Here is a 19,804-nt window from a genome sequence, read left to right as displayed (position 1 = left end):
AGGTGTAAGAGGGTTCCCTTTTCTCTGCACCCTCTCCAGCATTTATTGTTTGTAGACTTTTTGATAGCAGCCATTCTGACCAGCGTGAGATGGTACCTCATTGTGGTTTTGATTTGCGTTTCTCTGATAATGAGTAATGTTGAGCATCTTTTCATGTGTTTGTTAGCCATCTGTATGTCTTCTTCGGAGAAATGTCTGTTTAGTTCTTTGGCCCATTTTTTTATTGGGTTGTTTATTTTTCTGGAATTGAGCTACATGAGCTGTCTAGCACTATTTCAAAGTATGAAGAGTGTTACGTTTAATAGGGTCATTTACTATTTTCCTTAAGAATTTAGAGTAATCGTTTTTATATTAATAATAGAAATATGTACTTTAAAGTTGCTGATTTGGATGTCTGATAATTTTTCTCAGAGTAATTAAACCAAAACTTCCAAAAAATACTTAGTTATTTGTTTTCTAAATATTGTATCTTCAACTGTTGTTGTTGTTTAGTCACTAAGTCATATATGACTCTTCTGTGATCCCATGGACTATAGCACACAAGGCTCCTCAGTGTGTGACATTTTCCAGGTGAAAATACTAGAGTGTATGGCCATTTCCTTCTTTATGGGATCTTCTCATTGGGATCAAACCCACGTCTCCTGCATTGGCAAGCAGATTCTTTACCACTGAGTCACCAGGAAAGCCCACATATCTTCAGTTAGCAAAGCTATTATTAAGATATATTCATTCTCCCTCCTTGTCATTTTGATATCTCTTAATTTAAAAAATCAAATCCCACTGGCCTTCAAAGTCAAATTCCCTGGGGGTTCTCAGTCCCTTTGCTGGATCCCCAGTTTGGGAAATCTGTTGTGGGCCCTAGAGCTTTCACAACAGTGTGAGAACTTCTTTGGCAGAATTGTTCTCCAGTTTGTGGGTTGTCTGCTTGGTGGCTCTTTGGTGGGGTTCACATGCCGCACCTCCCAGATCTGCTGTAGCCAGAGCCCCTGTCCCCACAGCAGGCCACAGATGACCTGTGCCTCTGCAGGAGACACCCAAACACACAAAGGCAGGTCTGGCTGGGTCTCTTGTGGGGTCCAAAATCACTGCAGATGGTGACTGCAGCCATGAAATTAAAAGACATTTGCTCCTTGGAAGAAAAACTTTGACAAACCTAGACAGCATATTAAAAAGCAGAGACATCACTTTGCTGACAAAAATCCATACAGTCAAAGCTATGGTTTTTCCAGTAGTCATGTATGCTGTGAGAGTTGGACCATAAACAAGGCTGCACAACGAATTGATGCTTTTGAACTGTGGTGTTGGACTCTTGAGAGTCCCTTGGACTGCAAGGAGATCAAACCAGTGAACCCTAAAGGAGATCAGTCCTGAATATTCATTGGAAGGACTGATGCTGAAGCTGAAGCTCCAATACTTTGGCCACTTGATAGGAAGAACTGACTCATTGGAAAAGACCTTGATGCTAGGAAAGATTGAAGGCAGGAGGAGAAGGGGACGACAGAGGATGAGATGGTTGAATGGCATCACTGACTCAGTGGACATGAGTTTGAGCAAGCTCCAGGAGAAGCCTGGCATGCTGCAGTCCATGGGGTCGCAAAGAGTTGAACATGACTGAGCAACTGAACTGAACTGAAATTTAAAAAAATCTTACTATCCATCTTTTCCAGTTTTTGATTATTTTGTTTATAGTCTTTTTTCATTTCTTGACTGGATCTCGACTCTGAATAGTCAGTGACATTGGGTCTTGAAAGATGTTTTTCTAGTACTCTTGTTTTTTCTCTATAATGTGCCCAGAATTTGCTAGACTTTTGAATTAATGAGAAGTCAGGAATCCTAAAATCTGTGTGTGGAGCCATAGGTCAGAGGTGATTTTCTGTTGGAGCAAAGGCAAGGTAAGAGTACTGTTGAAATTACTATCGTATGTTTGTAGTTGGCATATGTCATTAGTGTTGTACAGCATCAGTCTTGTAGCATTGTCTGAAAAGTTCTTCAAGTTTTGTTGATACTTTTCCATACTGGAGAAAAGGCATATGGGAAATTCGTAGGATACTCTGTCTTTTGGGCAAGGATAGTCACATTTGTTTTTAGGCAGTTGTTAAATAGTTGCTCATTTCAGTGATTCTTTTTTTTTTTTTTTTTGAGATATAGACTTTTTAAGAATGTTAGCCTTGGTTCTATAAACTCCTATCTGATTTGAGGTGGAAAGACCTTGATGCCAGGGAAGAGTTTTGCATGGTCCTCTCTGTTCATGTGTTTAGTGACAGTCTATTAACTGTCAAGAGAGGAGATTAAATATTTAGGTTTCCAGTTTGTCTTCTCTTACTGTCATCAATATAGTTTTAAACAAGTTGGTTGGGAGACCATGTAGTTTATATATAGGTAGTTGGTGAAGTTGAAGATAAATTCAGTGCTATGCTTAAATATCAGGAATATTAGTGTTCACTATTCTGTTCAGGTTTTTACTTTTACCTTTTGGACTCTAATAGGGAATTTCTGAAAGCATTTGATAGAATGATAGTTCTGAACAGTCTTAGTGACCTGAGGAAGAAGAAAAAAGATTCTGTTGGTGCCAGTGTTGTCATTGTTTAGTTGCTAAGTCGTATCTGATTCTTTTGCCATCTCATGGACTTTGGCCCACCAGGCTCCTTGTCCATGGTATTTTTCAGGCAAGAATACTAGAGTGGGTTGCTGTTTTCCTTTTCCAGGGGATCTTCTGGGCCCAGGGATTGAACCTGTGTCTCCTAAATTGGCAAGCGGATCCTTTACCACTGAGCCACCAGGGAAGCCCGTTAGCCCCACTACATTGAGGAAATGCTAGATTTAAAAGAAGTAGGTTGATTTTGGCATTTTAGTACTTTTAAGAGATTTTAGTATGTTAATGTGCTCATCGGTTATCTGTGAGAAAAGAATAAATGATAAAGTTTGCATAATTTATCAAAATTTTGACTTCAAATTTATTCAGAGTGCACATTTTAGGATTATGTTTTAAGGCATGTATGTTCAGATATACTATTATATATACAAACTATATATACAAAATATACAAAATAATACTATACTGGCTTTCTCATAGTTTATTTAAATTCACTAGTCATTCTGCATCTGTTTGTGTCAAACACTGCATTAGAGGCACCATCCTGGCTTTCAAAGAGCTTTCAGTCAAATTTGGTAGAGATATAATTTACTGTCCATAAGCATGTGGCCATGAGAGTTTCCTTTTGGTTATCAAAATGAAAATCAAATTATTCAAAGGTTATTAGAATGTCACAGTAGAACAAGTTGCTTCTTGCCACAGAATAAAATTTTAACATGTTTCTTACTTAAATATGAAAGTGTGAATTGTGTTGTTTCCACATGTCAGGTGTTACTTTCCACTTACCCTGTCCCTAAAGTATGCCCAACTTCCATGGCTGTCTTTCAAATTCAGATCTGGTCAGTGGAATCAGTAGTGCTTGAGATAATAAGACGCAATATCTTTCTTGATTCCGATTTTCTTCCCTGCTGTCTGTGCTGAGTTGTGTCTGACTCTTTGTAACCCTGTGGACTGTAGCATTTCTTCTGTCTCAAGCTTTGGCAGGCGGGTTTTTTGTACCACTGTGTCACCTTGGAACCCCATTCTTCCCTTACTATTGTAAACTTTTTTGCCACTATTTCACCGATGAACTTATATTGCCTTTATTAAAAATTTTTTTTTTCTTTTACCAGTCTGGTTATCTAGATAGATAGGTAGAATATACCTCATGTCTTGTTTTCCCTCTAGTACCTTGAAAAATATATATCTAATGGACTAAACTAAATGTAATTACTAATAAGCACTTTTTTCCCCCAGTTTTACTGATAGCACTCTGTACGTTTAAGACATATAGCATAATGACTTACATATATTGTGAAATGATTACTACAGTAAGTTCAATTAATATCTATTGTCTCATAAACACCACAAAAAAGAAAAAAAGATTTTTCCTTGTTTTGAGAACACTTAATATTTACTCTTCTGTACAATGTCACAAACCTCCATCTATAGTTCTTCAGGCACTCTGTCAGATCTAATTTATTGAATCTATTTTGTCACTTCTACTGTATAGTCTAAAGGAATTTGATTTAGGTCATATTTGAATGGTCTAGTGGTTTTCCCTACTTTCTTCAATTTAAGTCTGAATTTTCCAATAAGGAGTTCATGATCTGAGCAGCAGTCAGCTCCTGGTCTTGTTTTTGCTGACTGTATAGAGCTTCTCCACCTTCATCTGCAAAAAATATAATCAGTCTGATTTTGGTATTGACCATCTGGTGATATCCAGGTGTAGAGTCTTCCTTTGTGTTGTTGGAAGAGGATGTTGGCTATGACCAGTGCATTCTCTTGGCAAAACTCTTGTTATCCTTTGCCCTGCTTCATTCTGTACACCAAGGCCAAATTTACCTGTAACTCCAGGTATCTCTTGACTTCATACTTTTGCTTCCAGTCCGCTATAATGAAAAGGACATCCTTTTTGGGTGTTAGTTCTAAAAGGTCTTCTCATAGGTTAGTTCTCGTAGGTCTTCATAGAACCATTCAACTTCAGCTTCTTCAGCATTATTGGTCGGAACATAGACTTGGATTACTGTGATATTGCATGGTTTGCTTGGAAACAAACAGAGATCACACTGTCATTTTTGAGGTTGCACCCAAATACTGCATTTTGGACTCTTTTGTTGACTATGATGCCTACTCCATTTCTTCCAGGGGATTCTTGCCCATAATAGTAGATATAATGCTAATCTGAGTTAAATTTGCCCATTCCAGTCCGTTTTAGTTCACTGATTCCTAAAATGTCGGTGTTCACTCTTGCCATCTCCTGTTTAACCACTTCCAATTTACCTTGATTCATGGCCCTAACTTTCCAGGTTTCTATGCAGTATTGTTCTTTACAGCATTTACTTTACTTCCATCACCAGTCACATCCACAACTGGGTGTTGTTTTCGCTTTGGTTCCATCCCTTCATTCTTTCTGGTGTTATTTCTCCACTCTTCTCCAGTAGCATATTGGACACCTGCTGACCTGGGGAGTTCATCTTTCAGTGTCCTATCTTTTTGCCTTTTCATACTGTTCATGGGGTTCTCAAGGTAAGAATATTGAAGTGGTTTGCCATTCCCTTCTCCAGTGGACCGCATTTTGTCAGAACTCTCCATCATGACCCGTCTCTCTTGGGTGGTCCTACATGGCATGGCTCATAGTTTTATAATGCAAAAAAGTGAAATGGTTGTCTGAGGAGGTCTTACAAATAGCTGAGAAAAGAAGAGAAGCTAAAGGCAAGGAGAAAAGAAAAGATACAACCATTTGAATGCAGAGTTCCAAAGAATAGCACAGAGAGATAAGAAAGCCTTCCTCTGTGACCAAGGCAAAGAAATAGAGGAAAACAATAGAATGGGAAAGACTAGAGATCTCTTCAGGAAAATTAGTGATACCAAGGAAACATTTCATGCAAAGATGGGCACAATAAAGGACAGAAATGGTATGGACCTAACAGAAGCAGAAGATATTAAGAAGAGGTGACAAGAATACGCAGAAAAACTACACAAAAAAGATCTTCATGACCCAGATAATCACAATGGTATGATACTTACCTGGAGCCAGACATCCTGGAATGCAAAGTCAAGTTGGCCTTAGAAAGCATTACTACGAACAAAGCTAGTGGAGGTGATGAAATTACAGTTGAGCTATTTCAAATCCTAAAAGATCATGCTGTGAAAGTGCTGAACTCAATATGCCAGCAAATTTAGAAAACTCAGCAGTGGCCACAGGACTGGAAAAGGTCAGTTTTCATTCCAGTCCCAAAGAAAGGCAATGCTAAAGAATGTTCAGTTTGGCATTGAACTACCACACAATTTCACTCATTTCACTCATCTCAATGTAATGTTCAAAATTCTCCAATCCAGGCTTCAATAGTATGTGAACCGTGAACTTCCAAATGTTCAAGCTGGATTTAGAAAAGGCAGAGGAACCAGAGATCAAATTGCCAACATCTGCTGGATCATCAAAAATGCAGGAGAGTTACAGAAAAACATATGCTTTTGCTTTATTGACTACATGTGTGGATCAGCACAAACTGTGGAAAATTCTTAAAGAGATGGGAATACCAGACCACCTTACCTGTCTCCTGAGAAATCTGTATGCAGGTCAAGAAGCAACAGTTAGAAGTCGACATGGAACAACAGACTGGTTCCAAACAGGGAAAGGAGTACGTCAAGGCTGTATATTGCCACCCTGCTTATTTAACTTATATGTAGAGTATATCATGTGAAATACAAGGCTGGATGAAGCACAAGCTGGAATCAAGATTGCCGGGAGAAATATCAATAACCTCAGATATGCAGATGACACCACCTGCATGGCAGAAAGTGAAGAAGAACTAAAGAACCTATTGATGACAGTAAAAGATGAGAGTGAAAAAGCTGGCTTAAAACTTAACATTCAAAGAGAAAGATAATGGCATCCAGTCCCATCACTTCGTGGCAAATAGTTGGGGAAGCAGTGTAAACAGTGAGAGAGTTTATTTTCTTGGGCTCCAAAATCACTGCAGATGATGACTGCAGACAAGAAATTAAAAGACGCTCCTTGGAACAAGGAGCTCCTTGTTGTTGTCATCGTTCAGTCGCTCAGTCATATCTGATTGTGACTCTGTGAACTGCAGCATGCCAGGCTTCCCTATCCTTCACTATTTCTGGAGTCTGCTCAAACTCACATCCATTGAGTCGATGATGCCATCCAACCATCTCATCCTCTGTTGCACCCTTCTCCTTCTGCCCTCAGTCTTTCCCAGCTTCAGGGTCTTTTCCAGTGAGTCAACTCTTCACATCAGGTGGCCAAAATATTGGAGTTTGAGCTTCAGCATCAGTGAATATTCCAATGAATATTCAGGATTTATTCTTTTAGGGTTGACTGGTTTGATCTCCTTGCTGTCCGAGGGACTCTCAAGATTTGGAGTTATAAACCAACATTGCAGTGATACCAACTTTTACACCTATAATTTTTTTTCTTTAAATGTCATAGGCTCCTAAATCATGTTGCAAATAAAAAGTACAGTTTATATTAGCCATTATAATTGACCATGCATTTCAGTATAGTGAGCTCTTTATTCTTCCACACAGCTTCAAGATACTATCTAGTGTCCTTTCCTTTCACCTTTTAAGACTCCCTCGAGCATTTCTTGCATGACAGATCTAGTGTCATGATCTCTCTCAGCTTTTATTTACCTGGATGTCTTAATTTCGCCATCACTTTCGAAGGACAGTTTTACTGGATATAGTAATCATTGTTGGCAGTTTTTTCTTTTAACACTTTGGACATGTCAGTCCATTGTCTTCTGGCCTCCAAAGTTTCTGATGAGAAAGCTACTTAATTTTAGTGATGACTTCTTGTATTAATGATTTTGTTTCTCGTTGCTTTTAAGATTGTCCCTTTGTCTTTGTCCTGAAAGTTTGATTGTAATATGTCCTTTGAGCTTTTTTGAGTTCATCTTACTTGGGTTCTTTGAGCTTCTTAGATGTTTGAATTCATGTCTTTGATCAGATTTGGAAGTTTTCAGTCATTATTTATTCAAATATTTTCTCTGTGTCTTTCTCTCTGTCTCCTCTCTTGGACTCCCAGAAGATTGTATGTATTTAAGTGTATTAGATTGTTGCAAAAGTAATTGCTGTTTTGCATTGTTGAACTTTGCTATTTGGTATTGGAATACCTTCTTAAATAAATGTGGTTATCTTATACATCATTTTAATACACATTTATCACTTTATATTTTTTGCTAAAGACATATTACTTGCTGTTTATTTTGTATTTATTTTAGATTAGGGAAATGATGTTAGACAAAAAGCAATTTTGAGCAATTTTCTTATTTGAGTTTAAAATGGGTCATAAAGCAGCAGAGACAATTTGCAACATCAGCAATGCTTGTGGCCCAGGAATTGCTAACAAAGATACAGTGCAGTGTTGATTGAAGAAATTCTGCAAAGAATGAGACAGGGTGCTCAGGGCTGGTGCACTGGGATGACCTTGAGGGATGGGATGGGGAACACATGTATACCCATGGCTGATTCATGTGAATGTATGGCAAAAACCACCACAATATTGTAAAGAAATTAGCCTCCAATTAAAATTAAAAAAAAAAAAAATTCTGCAAAGGAGACAAGAGCCTTGAAGATGAACATAATGGCCAGCCACCAGAAGTTGACAGTGACCAACTGAGGGCATTCATCAAAGCTGATACTCTTACAACTACACGAGAAGTCGCCAAAGAACTCAGTGTTGACCATTCTACTGTCATTTGGTATTTGAAGCAAATTGGAAAGGTGAAAAAGCTCAGTAAGTGGGTGTCTCATGAGCTGACCACAAACCAAAAAAATTGTCATTTCAAGATGTTGTCTTCTCTTACTCTACACAACAACAACGAACCATTTCTCAATCGGATTGTGACTTGTGATGAAAAGTGGATTTTGTACAACAACCAGCAATGACCAGCTTAGTGGCTGGACCGAAAAGAAGCTCCAAAGCACTTCCCAAAGGCAAGCTTGCACCCAAAAAAGGTCATGGTCACTGTTTGATGGTCTGCTGCTTGTCTGATCCACCACAGGTTTCTAAATTCTGGTGAAACCATTACATCTGAGAAGTATGCTTGGCAAATCAGTGAGATGCACCCAAAACTGCAATGCCTGCCACCAGCATCGGTCACCAGAATGGGCCCCATTCTCCTCTATGACAACACCTGACCGCACATTGCACTCCCAATGCTTCAAAAGTTGAACAAATTGGGCTACAAAGTTTTGCCTCATCTGCCATATTTACCTATCTCTTGCCAACTGACTACCATTCCTTCAACCATCTCGACAACTTTTGGCAGAGAAAATGCCTCTACTACTAGCAGGAGGCAGAAAATACTTTCCACAATATTGTAAAGTAAAATAATTAATTTAAAAAATAAATAAAAAATAAAAATAAAACAAAACAAACCAAAAAAAGAAAATACTTTCCAAGAGTTCATCAAATCCTAAAGCTTGGTTTTTTATGCTACAGGAAACAAACTTATTTCTTGTTGGAAAAAATGTGTTGATTGTAGTGGTTCCTATTTTGATTAACAAAGATGTATTTGAGTCTAGTTATAATTATTTAAAATTCATGGTCTGAAAATGCAGTTAGTTTTGTACCAATCTAATATATTGATCCACTTAATGGTGCCCCACAAATCCCTTAGGCTCTGTTCAGTTTTCTTCAATGTTTTTTCTCCCTGTCATTCAGATGATAATTTCTGTTGTCCTAATTTTCAAGTTCACTGATTCTTTCTTCCTTTGAATCGCTCTAGTGCATTTTTGTTGTAATTATTGATCTTCTTAGCTCTGAAAAAAGTTTTTGTCCAGTAGATCTTCCATTAGGTCTTTTTCTTGAGTAGTTTCTGATGATTAATTCTTTGAATAAACCATACTTTGCTGATTCTTTGTATAATTTTTTTTGGTGCGCTTTGGGTGTTTGATTCAGGTAACTCTGACAAGTCATATTCTCCCTCTTTTCTAGGGCTTGCTGGGTTTTTTTCAGTTGTTATTTGTTACCATTTTTTATTGTTGGCCACTGTTGCTGTACTGAGGATCAGCCTGAGGTGAAAACTTTTAAAGGCTTCTCAGTTCTTTCTGAGCTTTTCCCTTGGTATAACCCAGTTACTTTCTGTCTTCACCCTTGTATACACTTATTTTTAAATGAACAAACTTATCTTTAATGTCTGGCTCCCAAAAGAAGAAACATGAAAAATGGAGGGAAGTGGGTGGTAGGGTGCTTGGCCTTTATACACCCTGGAAGGCACTTCAGCCAAAGTAAGTGGGGCTTGCAACAATGGGGGAGGTACAGTAACAATGGCTGTTCACCTCTTTGCACCTCTTGATCAGAAGCAGGAATCAGTGATTGGAGGACAGTTAATTCCTCGTTCTTTGGAGGATGGGGTGCTTTTTGCCCAACCTGACTCCCATAGGCTATGTGTTAAGCTGCTCTAGGAACATGTACACAGCTCACTGCCAAGTGGCTCAGAGTGGGACATGGCCAGCTGCTACTGTGCTGAGAGCTGAATGTAATCTCAGTTTATCTTCCTCTGCATGGGACAAGGCTTCAGCAGAGTCCAGAGTTTCATAGTACTTAAATCAGACAAATAATGCCAATATAGTTTCTGTGTAGGTTGGGAGACAGATTGCTAGTGCTTTCTACTCTGCTGTCTTCTCAGAATCCTCTCCCCTTAAATGATTCATATACTTCAAATTTAAATCCCTTAAGATATGTAACTCAGACTTGTAAAAACCAGGTTTTTTAAAAAAGTAGATTATGCATACATGTGTCAGAAATTCGAATGGCATTGGAATAGGTACAGTTTCTTCTAAGTTATTCCTATTAAGACTGTCTCTTTTATCATTTTTTTCCCCAGAGATAATATCCTTATGGAAATAGTTTGTTCATATAAATGCATAAATGCATTAACACCCATATTTCTTTCTTCCCTTTTGTTTTTGACACAATTGGCTGTGATTTATGGGGAATGACCTTTAGGCCTTGCCAGGAGGAAAGTTTGGATACATTAGGTAGTATATGTAGACTGGTGGTTTTTTTTTTTTTAATGATTTCTTAGTATTCCTTGGTTTTAGACAGTGCATAATTTATTTGATGAACATTTAGATTGTTTTCAACCACTTGCTATTGATGGCAGCCATATTGCAGTATTTATTGCACATGTTGTATCTGTAAATTAAGTTCTTAAAGGTGAAGTGCTGAGTGCAAAGGATATGTGGAACATTCTGATAAATACTGCCAAATTAATCTCTAAAAAGGTTGTGGCAGTGTACAACACACTAGGCATTGAAATGTGACTGCTCTTACTGATGAAAAATACCGCTAATTAGTATATATCTTGTGACTTTTTAAACCTACTGCTGTTTGTTGCTACTTCAGTTACAACAGCCATAAATTGTAATAAGTACAAGTTTCTTTTCTCCGTCACCTCCCACCCAACTAAATTATATTAACTCAAACTTTACTCTTTCCAAACTACTGCTTACTGCAACCTCCATGAAGGCAAGAACTTTTGTCTGTTCCATTCATTGATATATCCAGTGTTCATTGAGCTGTGCTTGGCATTTATCATAGAATAAATTTTTGAGTAAACTAATGAATAGTTTCTCTATTCATTACTTTATTCATTCCCTAATAGTTTTCCTTCATTTATTTAGTTTTTCTCTTTTCAACAAAAGTATTTTTAGACAATAAAATAATTGACCTTGGGCTTTTTGTGGGATTATTTACTCATTAATGAACTGTTGCAGTATTGTTGAAGTAATTATTACTGCTGGTTGGAGTTGTTTTCAGTTATTTCAGTAATTCATAGGCTATAGGAAGAATGGTGTTTTTAACTTCTGGAAGTAGAGCCCTTTTCCACGTTTCTGTTATTTGTTTATGTTTGTTCATACTTCTCTCTTCCAGTTGAACTTTGTTCTTCTGTGTTTCTTAAATAAGTTGCTTAAGAAATAGAGAACAAAACCTTCTAGCTCTGTCTTAATATAGTATGAAATATAATTTTGGAATGGAATAAGCCTAGAATCTTTGTCCTATGTAAAATTTAAAAAGTAGCCAGAATTTCCTCTTTAATCCTCCTCACATATCTTCATTATGTGTATGTGTGCTCAGTCGGGTCCAACTCTTTGTGACCCCATGGCCTGTAGGCTGCCAGGCTCCTTGTCCATGGAATTTTCCCAGCAAGAGTAATGGAATGGGTTATCATTTCCTACTCCAGGGAATCTTCCTGAGCCAGGGATTGAACCCACATCTCTTGCATCTTTAGCATTGGCAGGTGGATTTTTTTACCTTTGCACCACCTGGAAAGCTCTCGTATGTTCATTATGCATAACAAAATTAAAAGTGTTTCTTTTCTTAGATCAAATTTAGTGTTTTTTTTTTGAGATAATCTGCTGGTTAGTGCTTATATGTAGTCATCTAAAATGCTATATATGTCCTTTAAGAAAGTAATGAAAGATTTCTAATTTCTTCTAAAGGCGGGATCCACAGCACCATTGTTCATTGACCATCCAGTAGAACCTGAGTCAAATGCAACAGATGGCATAGAATTGTTCGAAGACAGTCAGCTAACCAGTCGCTCTAAAGCAATAGCAACAAAAACCAAAGAGATTGAACAGGTGAGAATCCAGTCTGCTTAAAGTACAAAATCTTTTGTTCATTTTGTACACAGTAGTTACAGTAAATATTTATTGAATAAATATGTTTCATTTTATCTTTTTTCATTTATGACCCTGAAATTACCATTTAAAAAATTCTAAAAAGTGTTCGATTTGATTTCACAGTAATTGTGATCAATTTTGTCTCCCACTCCTGCTTGCTTTTTTTTCTTTTAATAAAAAGCAAGCTTCTGTTTTAGAGAGTATTCTAGTTAGTGTGGAGCAATTAAAAAACTACTGAACTTAATAGAGATGAGTTGAAAGAAATACTAAATATACCAGAATGTTAGTGAATGTTATTTTTGAATACTGGAAATACTGATGTTTCTTAATGGTTTTCATTATACCTTTAATCGTTTTTCAAATATTAAAGAAAAAGTAAAGGATAGGCATTTAAATCTAATTTTTAATGATATCATTTTGAAAACTCAGGATCTTATTTTTAATAGATTGAATAGACTGCTTAAGGAATCATCATAGGATAAAACCTTCCATCTATGTCTTAATACAGTGTGAAATATAATTTTGGAATGGAATAAGCCTAGAGGCTTTGTCTTTCCTAAGATTTAAAATGTAGCAGCCCTTTCCTCTTTAATCCTCCTCATATATGCTCATTATACATATAAAAGTTGAAAGTGTTTCAATAGGGAAATATTACCTACCTTATAGGGTATTATCACTTTATGAGAATTAAATGTAGTAAATATAAAAGGACTTTATAAAATGTAATATGTTGTACGGCTGTTTGTTTTTGATGTTGTTACTCTCTAATGGCTTGAATAAATGTTATATTGTTATAGAATCTTCTAAAAACTATTGGCAATTAAGAACAAAATTAAACCTTTTTGCAAGGTGCTGTCTATTTCCACATCAATTAGAATCTATTTCCTTTGGTTAAATACAAGATCTTATTTAAATCCTCGATATGATTTGTAGCGTATATTGATGCCAATCTAGTGCGAAAGATAAGAACCCAGATAGGAAATTTGTCAGTAAGCCAACAGAGTTTCAAAACAGAGTTAGTTAGCAATGTCAGATGCTTGGAGGAGCATAGGAAAATGGAGACTGAGAAAATCCTGTTTAACTTGGCTATATGAAAGGTAGTTTAGCACCTTTAAAGATATCAATTAAATGAGAGTAAAATAGTTTTCTCACTAGGTGTATCTTCCAGCATAAATATGTATATCATTATTATTGTCTTTTTACTTTCACTTACTTTTCTTTTTAGCTTTTTCCCCCCTCTGCCATTTGACATATGTTTGCTTGTCTCCTTTACCATATGGAAACTTCATGAAAGCAAGGGCTTTGTTTTGTTCACTGCTTTATCTTCCATCATTACCCACGACAGTGATTGACACATAGTGGACTCACAAGAAATATTTGTTGTATGGATAGTCTCTTAGTTACTTGAAACGAGACTGTATCTTAAACTGACCACTTAACAGTGCACCTATGCCCAGCATTTAGTAGTAAGTGCTTGATAAATGATTGTTAAATGAATTAATTACTTTCTTATTTTTCTTTTCCACCTGAATTGCAGTTCTTTAAAGGAGATTTTTCTTAAGAATATTACTGGTAGAAAAACTTGACTGACCTCCCTGTTAGAAGGGAGTATTGGGTTGTTGTTTTTTAATCTTTGTGCTATCTTCTCTTGTTATTAATCATAGTTGATCTGTTTGATCTTGACTACTCAGAGGTAGAGCCCAGCTTGGCAGCACACAAAATTTAGTATGAAACCAGTATATACTTTATAGATACCCATATATGGTTGACATGTAAGTATGACTATTTCTGTTTTCATCTGCCTATTGTTCAAACACATGAAAAATCTGATACTGAAGCATATTGTGCAAGGAGAGATGATCTAAAGAAAGAAAAAGGTCATTACTATATTCTGATCATTAGAGAAGTAAAACCATTATAAAATAAAGAATTTAATGATATTAGATATTGGAATGTAGCTACCATGTTTTGGCTAGGGTACTTTAGTTTTCATATATTGACAAGAAAATCAATCCAGAATTCCTCAAAAATGTCACAAAGCTAGGAAATAATAATACATAATTATTTTACAAATAATTATCTTAACATTATAGTGAAAATGAAAAAGTTAGTTTTAAGGGGGTTTGCTTCCCGTTTTTTCCATTTCCAAGTTTCGTGCATTTATTTTTAGAGATTAAAGAACAGATGGATAGGAATATTATAAAGGTTTTATATTTTTCCATATGCTTGAAATACTGCATGATTTAAAGTATGAATAATAGCCTCCCCAAAAATGGCCTGCGTAGATGAGGCCAACAAATCAAGCTTAGAATAATGTAGGAATGTAAATGTTGGTGTTATAGCAGAGTTGCTTTTTCTCCTTGTATGTCTAGTACAATATATTCTCATATAAAGATAAATATCCACATATAATTTTTTGAAGGCTATAAATTAGGTCCTTCAGCCCTTGAATCCCAAGAAAGTCATTCACTTGAGGCAGTGTTGCAATATATAATAAGCTAAATCTTCAGGCTAAAATTTAATTCAAATGGCCTACAAATGTGGCTTATTTACTGTTTAAAGTCATGTATATGGAAACAGATTGGATCAGACTCACTTCAATAAGAGTGGATTTATGTTCTTTGCCATTTTATTGCCATCTCATTCTTGGGCATATAATAATTCAGTAGGATAGAGGTACAGGTGTCTTTTTAAAAAGCTTACAGCTTGTAATCATATGGCAGAGAATCACTGGTCTAAAATCTTTGAGCCAGAAGACCTCAGATTGCGTCTCTGAATATTGTGTTGCTAGAGATCATTTGAATCATCTCACTTTCACGTGAATGAATATCTTTTAGTGAATATGATTCATTCTCTTGCTCCAGCACATTTATCATCCTGATGCTTTGGATTCTGTGGTGTATCTTTTCCCCCTTATTTTTATTTCCCCAGATATCTCCTCTTAACCAATTTGGGCCACTGTTTACATTCAATTGCCGAAGTACTTTCCTAGGCTTCCTGGCTTCTGAGCTTTGAGGGGCAAACTTCAGAACTTCTTCAGTCATTATGGTAATTCCTAGAGAGATCTAACCTACAAAATTATAGGTGATTCATATTCTGGTTCAGGTGTTTACAATTTCATTAACCTCTTAATTGTAGTATATCCCACAAGCCCTCACATACCTACTATTAACTGAACTATTTGGTTTGAAAGTGCATCCTGCTGCTGCTGCTAAGTCACTTCAGTCATGTCCGACTCTGTGTGACCCCCTAGATGCCAGCCCACTAGGCTCCCCCGTCCCTGGGATTCTCCAGGCAAGAACACTGGAGTGGGTTGCCATTTCCTTCTCCAATGCATAAAAGGGAAAGTGAAGTCGCTCAGTCGTGTCCGACTCTTCGCGACCCCGTGGACTGCAGCCTACCAGGCTCCTCCGTCCATGGGATTTTCCAGGCAAGAGTACTGGAGTGGGATGCCATCACCTTCTCCAGAAAGTGCATCCTACTCCTTGCTTTATTACTAGTGAGGAATCTTGTCTTTTAACAAATTGTTATTTTGAATGAAGCACACAAATTGAAATACCCTATTATTACATAACTTATTTGCTCTACTGTACCTTGAGGGATAAAACAATATTTACTCTTAACTCTTTGGAATTGTCTTATTTTAGATTTACAAAATCCCTCATATTTTGATAAAATTGTGCTTAGACATAGCCTCTCAGTGAGATCCTCTGTTTTCTTGGGATCCTGGCATATAATATTTAAGTCTACTTGTAATCCCACTGGCAAGATCGGACTTAGTTTCTTCTATCTTCCTCTTTCTTCAGATGGAATCCAGTGAGTATACACACGTGTGTATATACATGCATACAGACAAAAAGTGTGCATGTACATGGTTGACCTAGCAGATCATATGACTAAGAGTGTCTGGGTGGCTAAAATCCTCCTAAGGACACAGAAGGTTGTAGAGAAATAGGTACTTAATGAAGCAGTATAAGGATAGTGGGTGTATGAAGTGAAAGTGAAAGTCCGTGGTGTCTGACTTGTTGAGACCCCATGGACTGTATAGTCCATGAAATTCTCCAGGCCACGATACTGGAGTGGGTAGCCCTTTCCCTTCTCCGGGGGATCTTCCCAATCTAGGGATTGAACCCAGGTTTCCCGCATTGCAAGCAGATTCTTTACCAGCTGAGCTATTGGAAGCTGAAGATTATTGAGTTCTTTTGCCATGCCAACTAGTCTTAAAAAAAAGAACGTTTCATCTCTTCACTCTCAAGGCACAGCGCTTATATTGTGATTCTCTGTCTTTATTGTACATGTAGGGGGCTTTTACAAAGAAGAGTTTCATGGATTTCAGCCATAAATATTCTGGTTAATAAGTTGTCAGAGCTTCTCAGACTTCAGTGTATTGTAAATCACTGGGGGATCTTGTTAAGATACAGGTTTTCATTCAGTAGTTCTGGAATGGGGCTTGAGACGCAATGTCTGACATTCTCCCAGGTGATGCTGATTTTACTAATAAGGAATTGAAAGGAAGTGACTGTATTTTCGTAAGTTCTTCCATAGTTTCTGGGCGTCTCTGATGGCTCAGTGGTAAAGAATCTCCCTGCAATTCAGGAGATGCACGTTCGATCCTGGATTGGGAAGATCTCCTGCAGGAGATCTTGTTTTCTTGCCTGGAAAATCCCATGGACAGAGGAGCCTGGTGGGCTACAGTTCATAGGGTTGCAAAGAGTCAGACATGACTGCAGCAACTTAGCATGCACACATAGCTTCTAATGTGCTGAAAATGATTAATTACCACCTTTTATGTAAGACGTTTTATACTGTTTTTCAATTGTGGTATAATTAACATGCAATATAATGTGTAGACCTTAAGTATTCAGTTGGATAAGTTGTAACACTTTCTTAATATCACCCAAAACAAATATTAATGAAAGTTTTTTCTGTTCAGATATGCAGTTGATTATATTGACAGCAATAAGGTTTAATTAGGAACTAAAGTTATGGTTATATATCAAAAGCATGTCCTTTGGCTTAGTTTAAATATTGTCCAACCCATCTATTGAAAAATGTATTTTAAGTGATAAAATACACAAGGATAAAATTCAAAAGGCACAAGAGATTATGCAGTGAAAAACAAGTTTCCTTTTCACCTGTAATTTTTAGCCGCCCAGTTTCTTTTCTCAGTGTATAGATAAATTGGTAAGTGATATATATGTATATGTGTATACAGAGTTTATATACAGTATTTGTGTATGTGTGTGTACATGTATACATACCCGGTGTGTATGCACATATGTATATACATACACACACACAACTGGAACATGTTTGATTCAGATGAGTGGAGATAAAAGTTGGTGTGTGTGTCTCTATACTTTTTCTTTAAATACCATAGCATACTGTCCACCCTGTTCAGTATTTTTTAGTGACTATTCTATATCAGTATATATATATAACTAGTCCCTTATTAACAGACATTTATAATCCCTTGGAAACCATGTTACAAAGTATAGATCCTCTGGTTTCTACACATTAAAAAGTATATATGTGTATGTTTAAAATAAACAGTACTACATTTAAAATGAACAGTTTGGGGTGTGGAACAGTTGCATTAATACTGTGAGTATCATATTCTGTGTTTAGGTCTTGTGGGGTGTTGTGCAGGTTTTAATAATTGCATAGGAGATCAGCAGCATATCTGTTTAATTCTCGTGGTTCTGTTGGCTTGCCAAGCTTGAGAATAACTGTAATATGTGAGTTTGCAGAGAATCTGAACTTCTTCCTTGTACCAACCTTTGTCAGCCTTTCTTAAAATATGTTAGTAGATGCAATTAATAATATCTAAGCCAGTCTAATTGTGGGGATGTATAAAGAATATTGATAATATTCTTTAAATGCATTATTCATGATATTCCTCAGTTTGCAGAAAATCACCATTTGTAAGGGGGACAAGGCTATCTCATCTTTCTGCTTGTTTGTTGGATAATTTAAAAAGAGAACAAGTACATGAAAGCAAATTCATTTTTAAGATCTCTGGCTATTTCAGGATAGTACTTAATAATATAAAGCTGTTTTATGAAAAAGCTGATTATTCCTACCTGTAAGTAAGTCTTTCTATTAACAGAATGGTTGATTATATATTTATTTGATAACTTACAGTTAAAATGTGCACATGAATAATTTAAGATCCAGAGAGGGTACCAATCTAATGTTCTAAAGCAGAGAGTACTCAGAGACTATTGATAGAGGGGATTGCTTATTTTTCTTCTTTCCTTCTTTTAACTTTCAAAGACTTAAAACATTTGTTTTAGTAAAAATATTATTTTTTATACTCAGTCATATCTATGCCAACCTTGTTATATGGAGGAAATGTTATTTCTTAGCCATGTAGGAGCCACTTTAATAAAAATCAAGTTCAGAAATCATTTTGTTGCCTATGTAGGTCATTAGTGTTACAGGTTAATACAATTTTACTCTCAGTCTAGATCAATCTACTTAATATATGGTTTTTATTTTAATTTAAATTCTACATATCAACCATTTTTTGAACGTATGGGCAGCTCACTAGCTTTCCTTCATTTTCTTCCTCAAAATAAGTAGTTAGACTGAATAATCTTAGTTCAATTCAGTTCAGTCGCTCAGTCATGTCCGACGCTTTGCGACCCATGAATCACAGCACGCCAGGCCTCCCTGTCCATTACCAACTCCTGGAGTTCACTCAAACTCACGTCCATCGAATCAGTGAAGCCATCTAGCCATCTCATCCTCTGTCGTCCCCTTCTCCTCCTGCCCCCAATCCCTCCCAGCATCAGGGTCTTTTCCAATGAGTCAACTCTTCGCATGAGATGGCCAAAGTACTGGAGTTTCAGCTTCAGCATCATTCCTTCCAAAGAACACCCATGGCTGATCTTTAGAATGGACTGGTTGGATCTCCTTGCAGTCCAAGGGACTCTCAAGAGTCTCCTCCAACACCACAGTTCAAAAGCATCAGTTCTTCGGCGCTCAGCTTTCTTCACAGTCCAACTCTCACATCCATACATGACCACAGGAAAAACCATAGCCTTGACTAGACAGACCTTTGTTGGCAAAGTAATATCTCTGCTTTTTAATATTCTGTCTAGGCTGATCATAACTTTCCTTCCAAGGAGTAAGCATCTTTTAATTTCATGGCTGCAGTCGCCATCTGCAGTGATTTTGGAGCTCAAAAAAACCAAGTCTGACACTGTTTCCACTGTTTCCCCATCTATTTCCCATGAAGTGATGGGACCGGATGCCATGATCTTCGTTTTCTGAATGTTGAGCTTTAAGCCAACTTTTTCACTCTCCTTTTTCACTTTCATCAAGAGGCTTTTTAGTTCCTCTTCACTTTCTGCCATAAGGGTGGTGTCATCTGCATGTCTGAGGTTATTGATATTTCTCCTGGCAATCTTGATTCCAGCTTGTGCTTCTTCCAGCCCAGCGTTTCTCATGATGTACTCTGCATATAAGTGAAATAAACAGGGTGACAATATACAGCCTTGACATACTCCTTTTTCTATTTGGAACCAGTCTGTTGTTCCATGTCCAGTTCTAACTGTTGCTTCCCTG

At 36.9% G+C, this 19,804-nt stretch overlaps 1 protein-coding gene across 4 annotated transcripts in view; it reads left to right on the top strand.

Moving 5' to 3' along the window:
* PPHLN1 (periphilin 1) overlaps positions 1-19,804 on the top strand; it is a 179,548-nt gene that overhangs the window by 105,419 nt on the left and 54,325 nt on the right. For all 4 annotated transcript variants that reach the window (XM_010860759.1, XM_010860760.1, XM_010860761.1 and 1 more), the window contains one exon: positions 12,050-12,190. In XM_010860759.1, the coding sequence (XP_010859061.1) occupies positions 12,050-12,190 (141 nt within the window). The remainder of the gene's footprint in view (positions 1-12,049; positions 12,191-19,804) is intronic.

Source organism: Bison bison, unplaced genomic scaffold, assembly GCF_000754665.1.
Source record: "Bison bison bison isolate TAMUID 2011002044 unplaced genomic scaffold, Bison_UMD1.0 scf7180017864470, whole genome shotgun sequence".
NCBI classification, from domain to species: domain Eukaryota; kingdom Metazoa; phylum Chordata; class Mammalia; order Artiodactyla; family Bovidae; genus Bison; species Bison bison.
The sequence above is the reverse complement of the archived record's forward strand: the minus strand, read 5'-3'. Positions and strand labels throughout refer to the sequence as shown.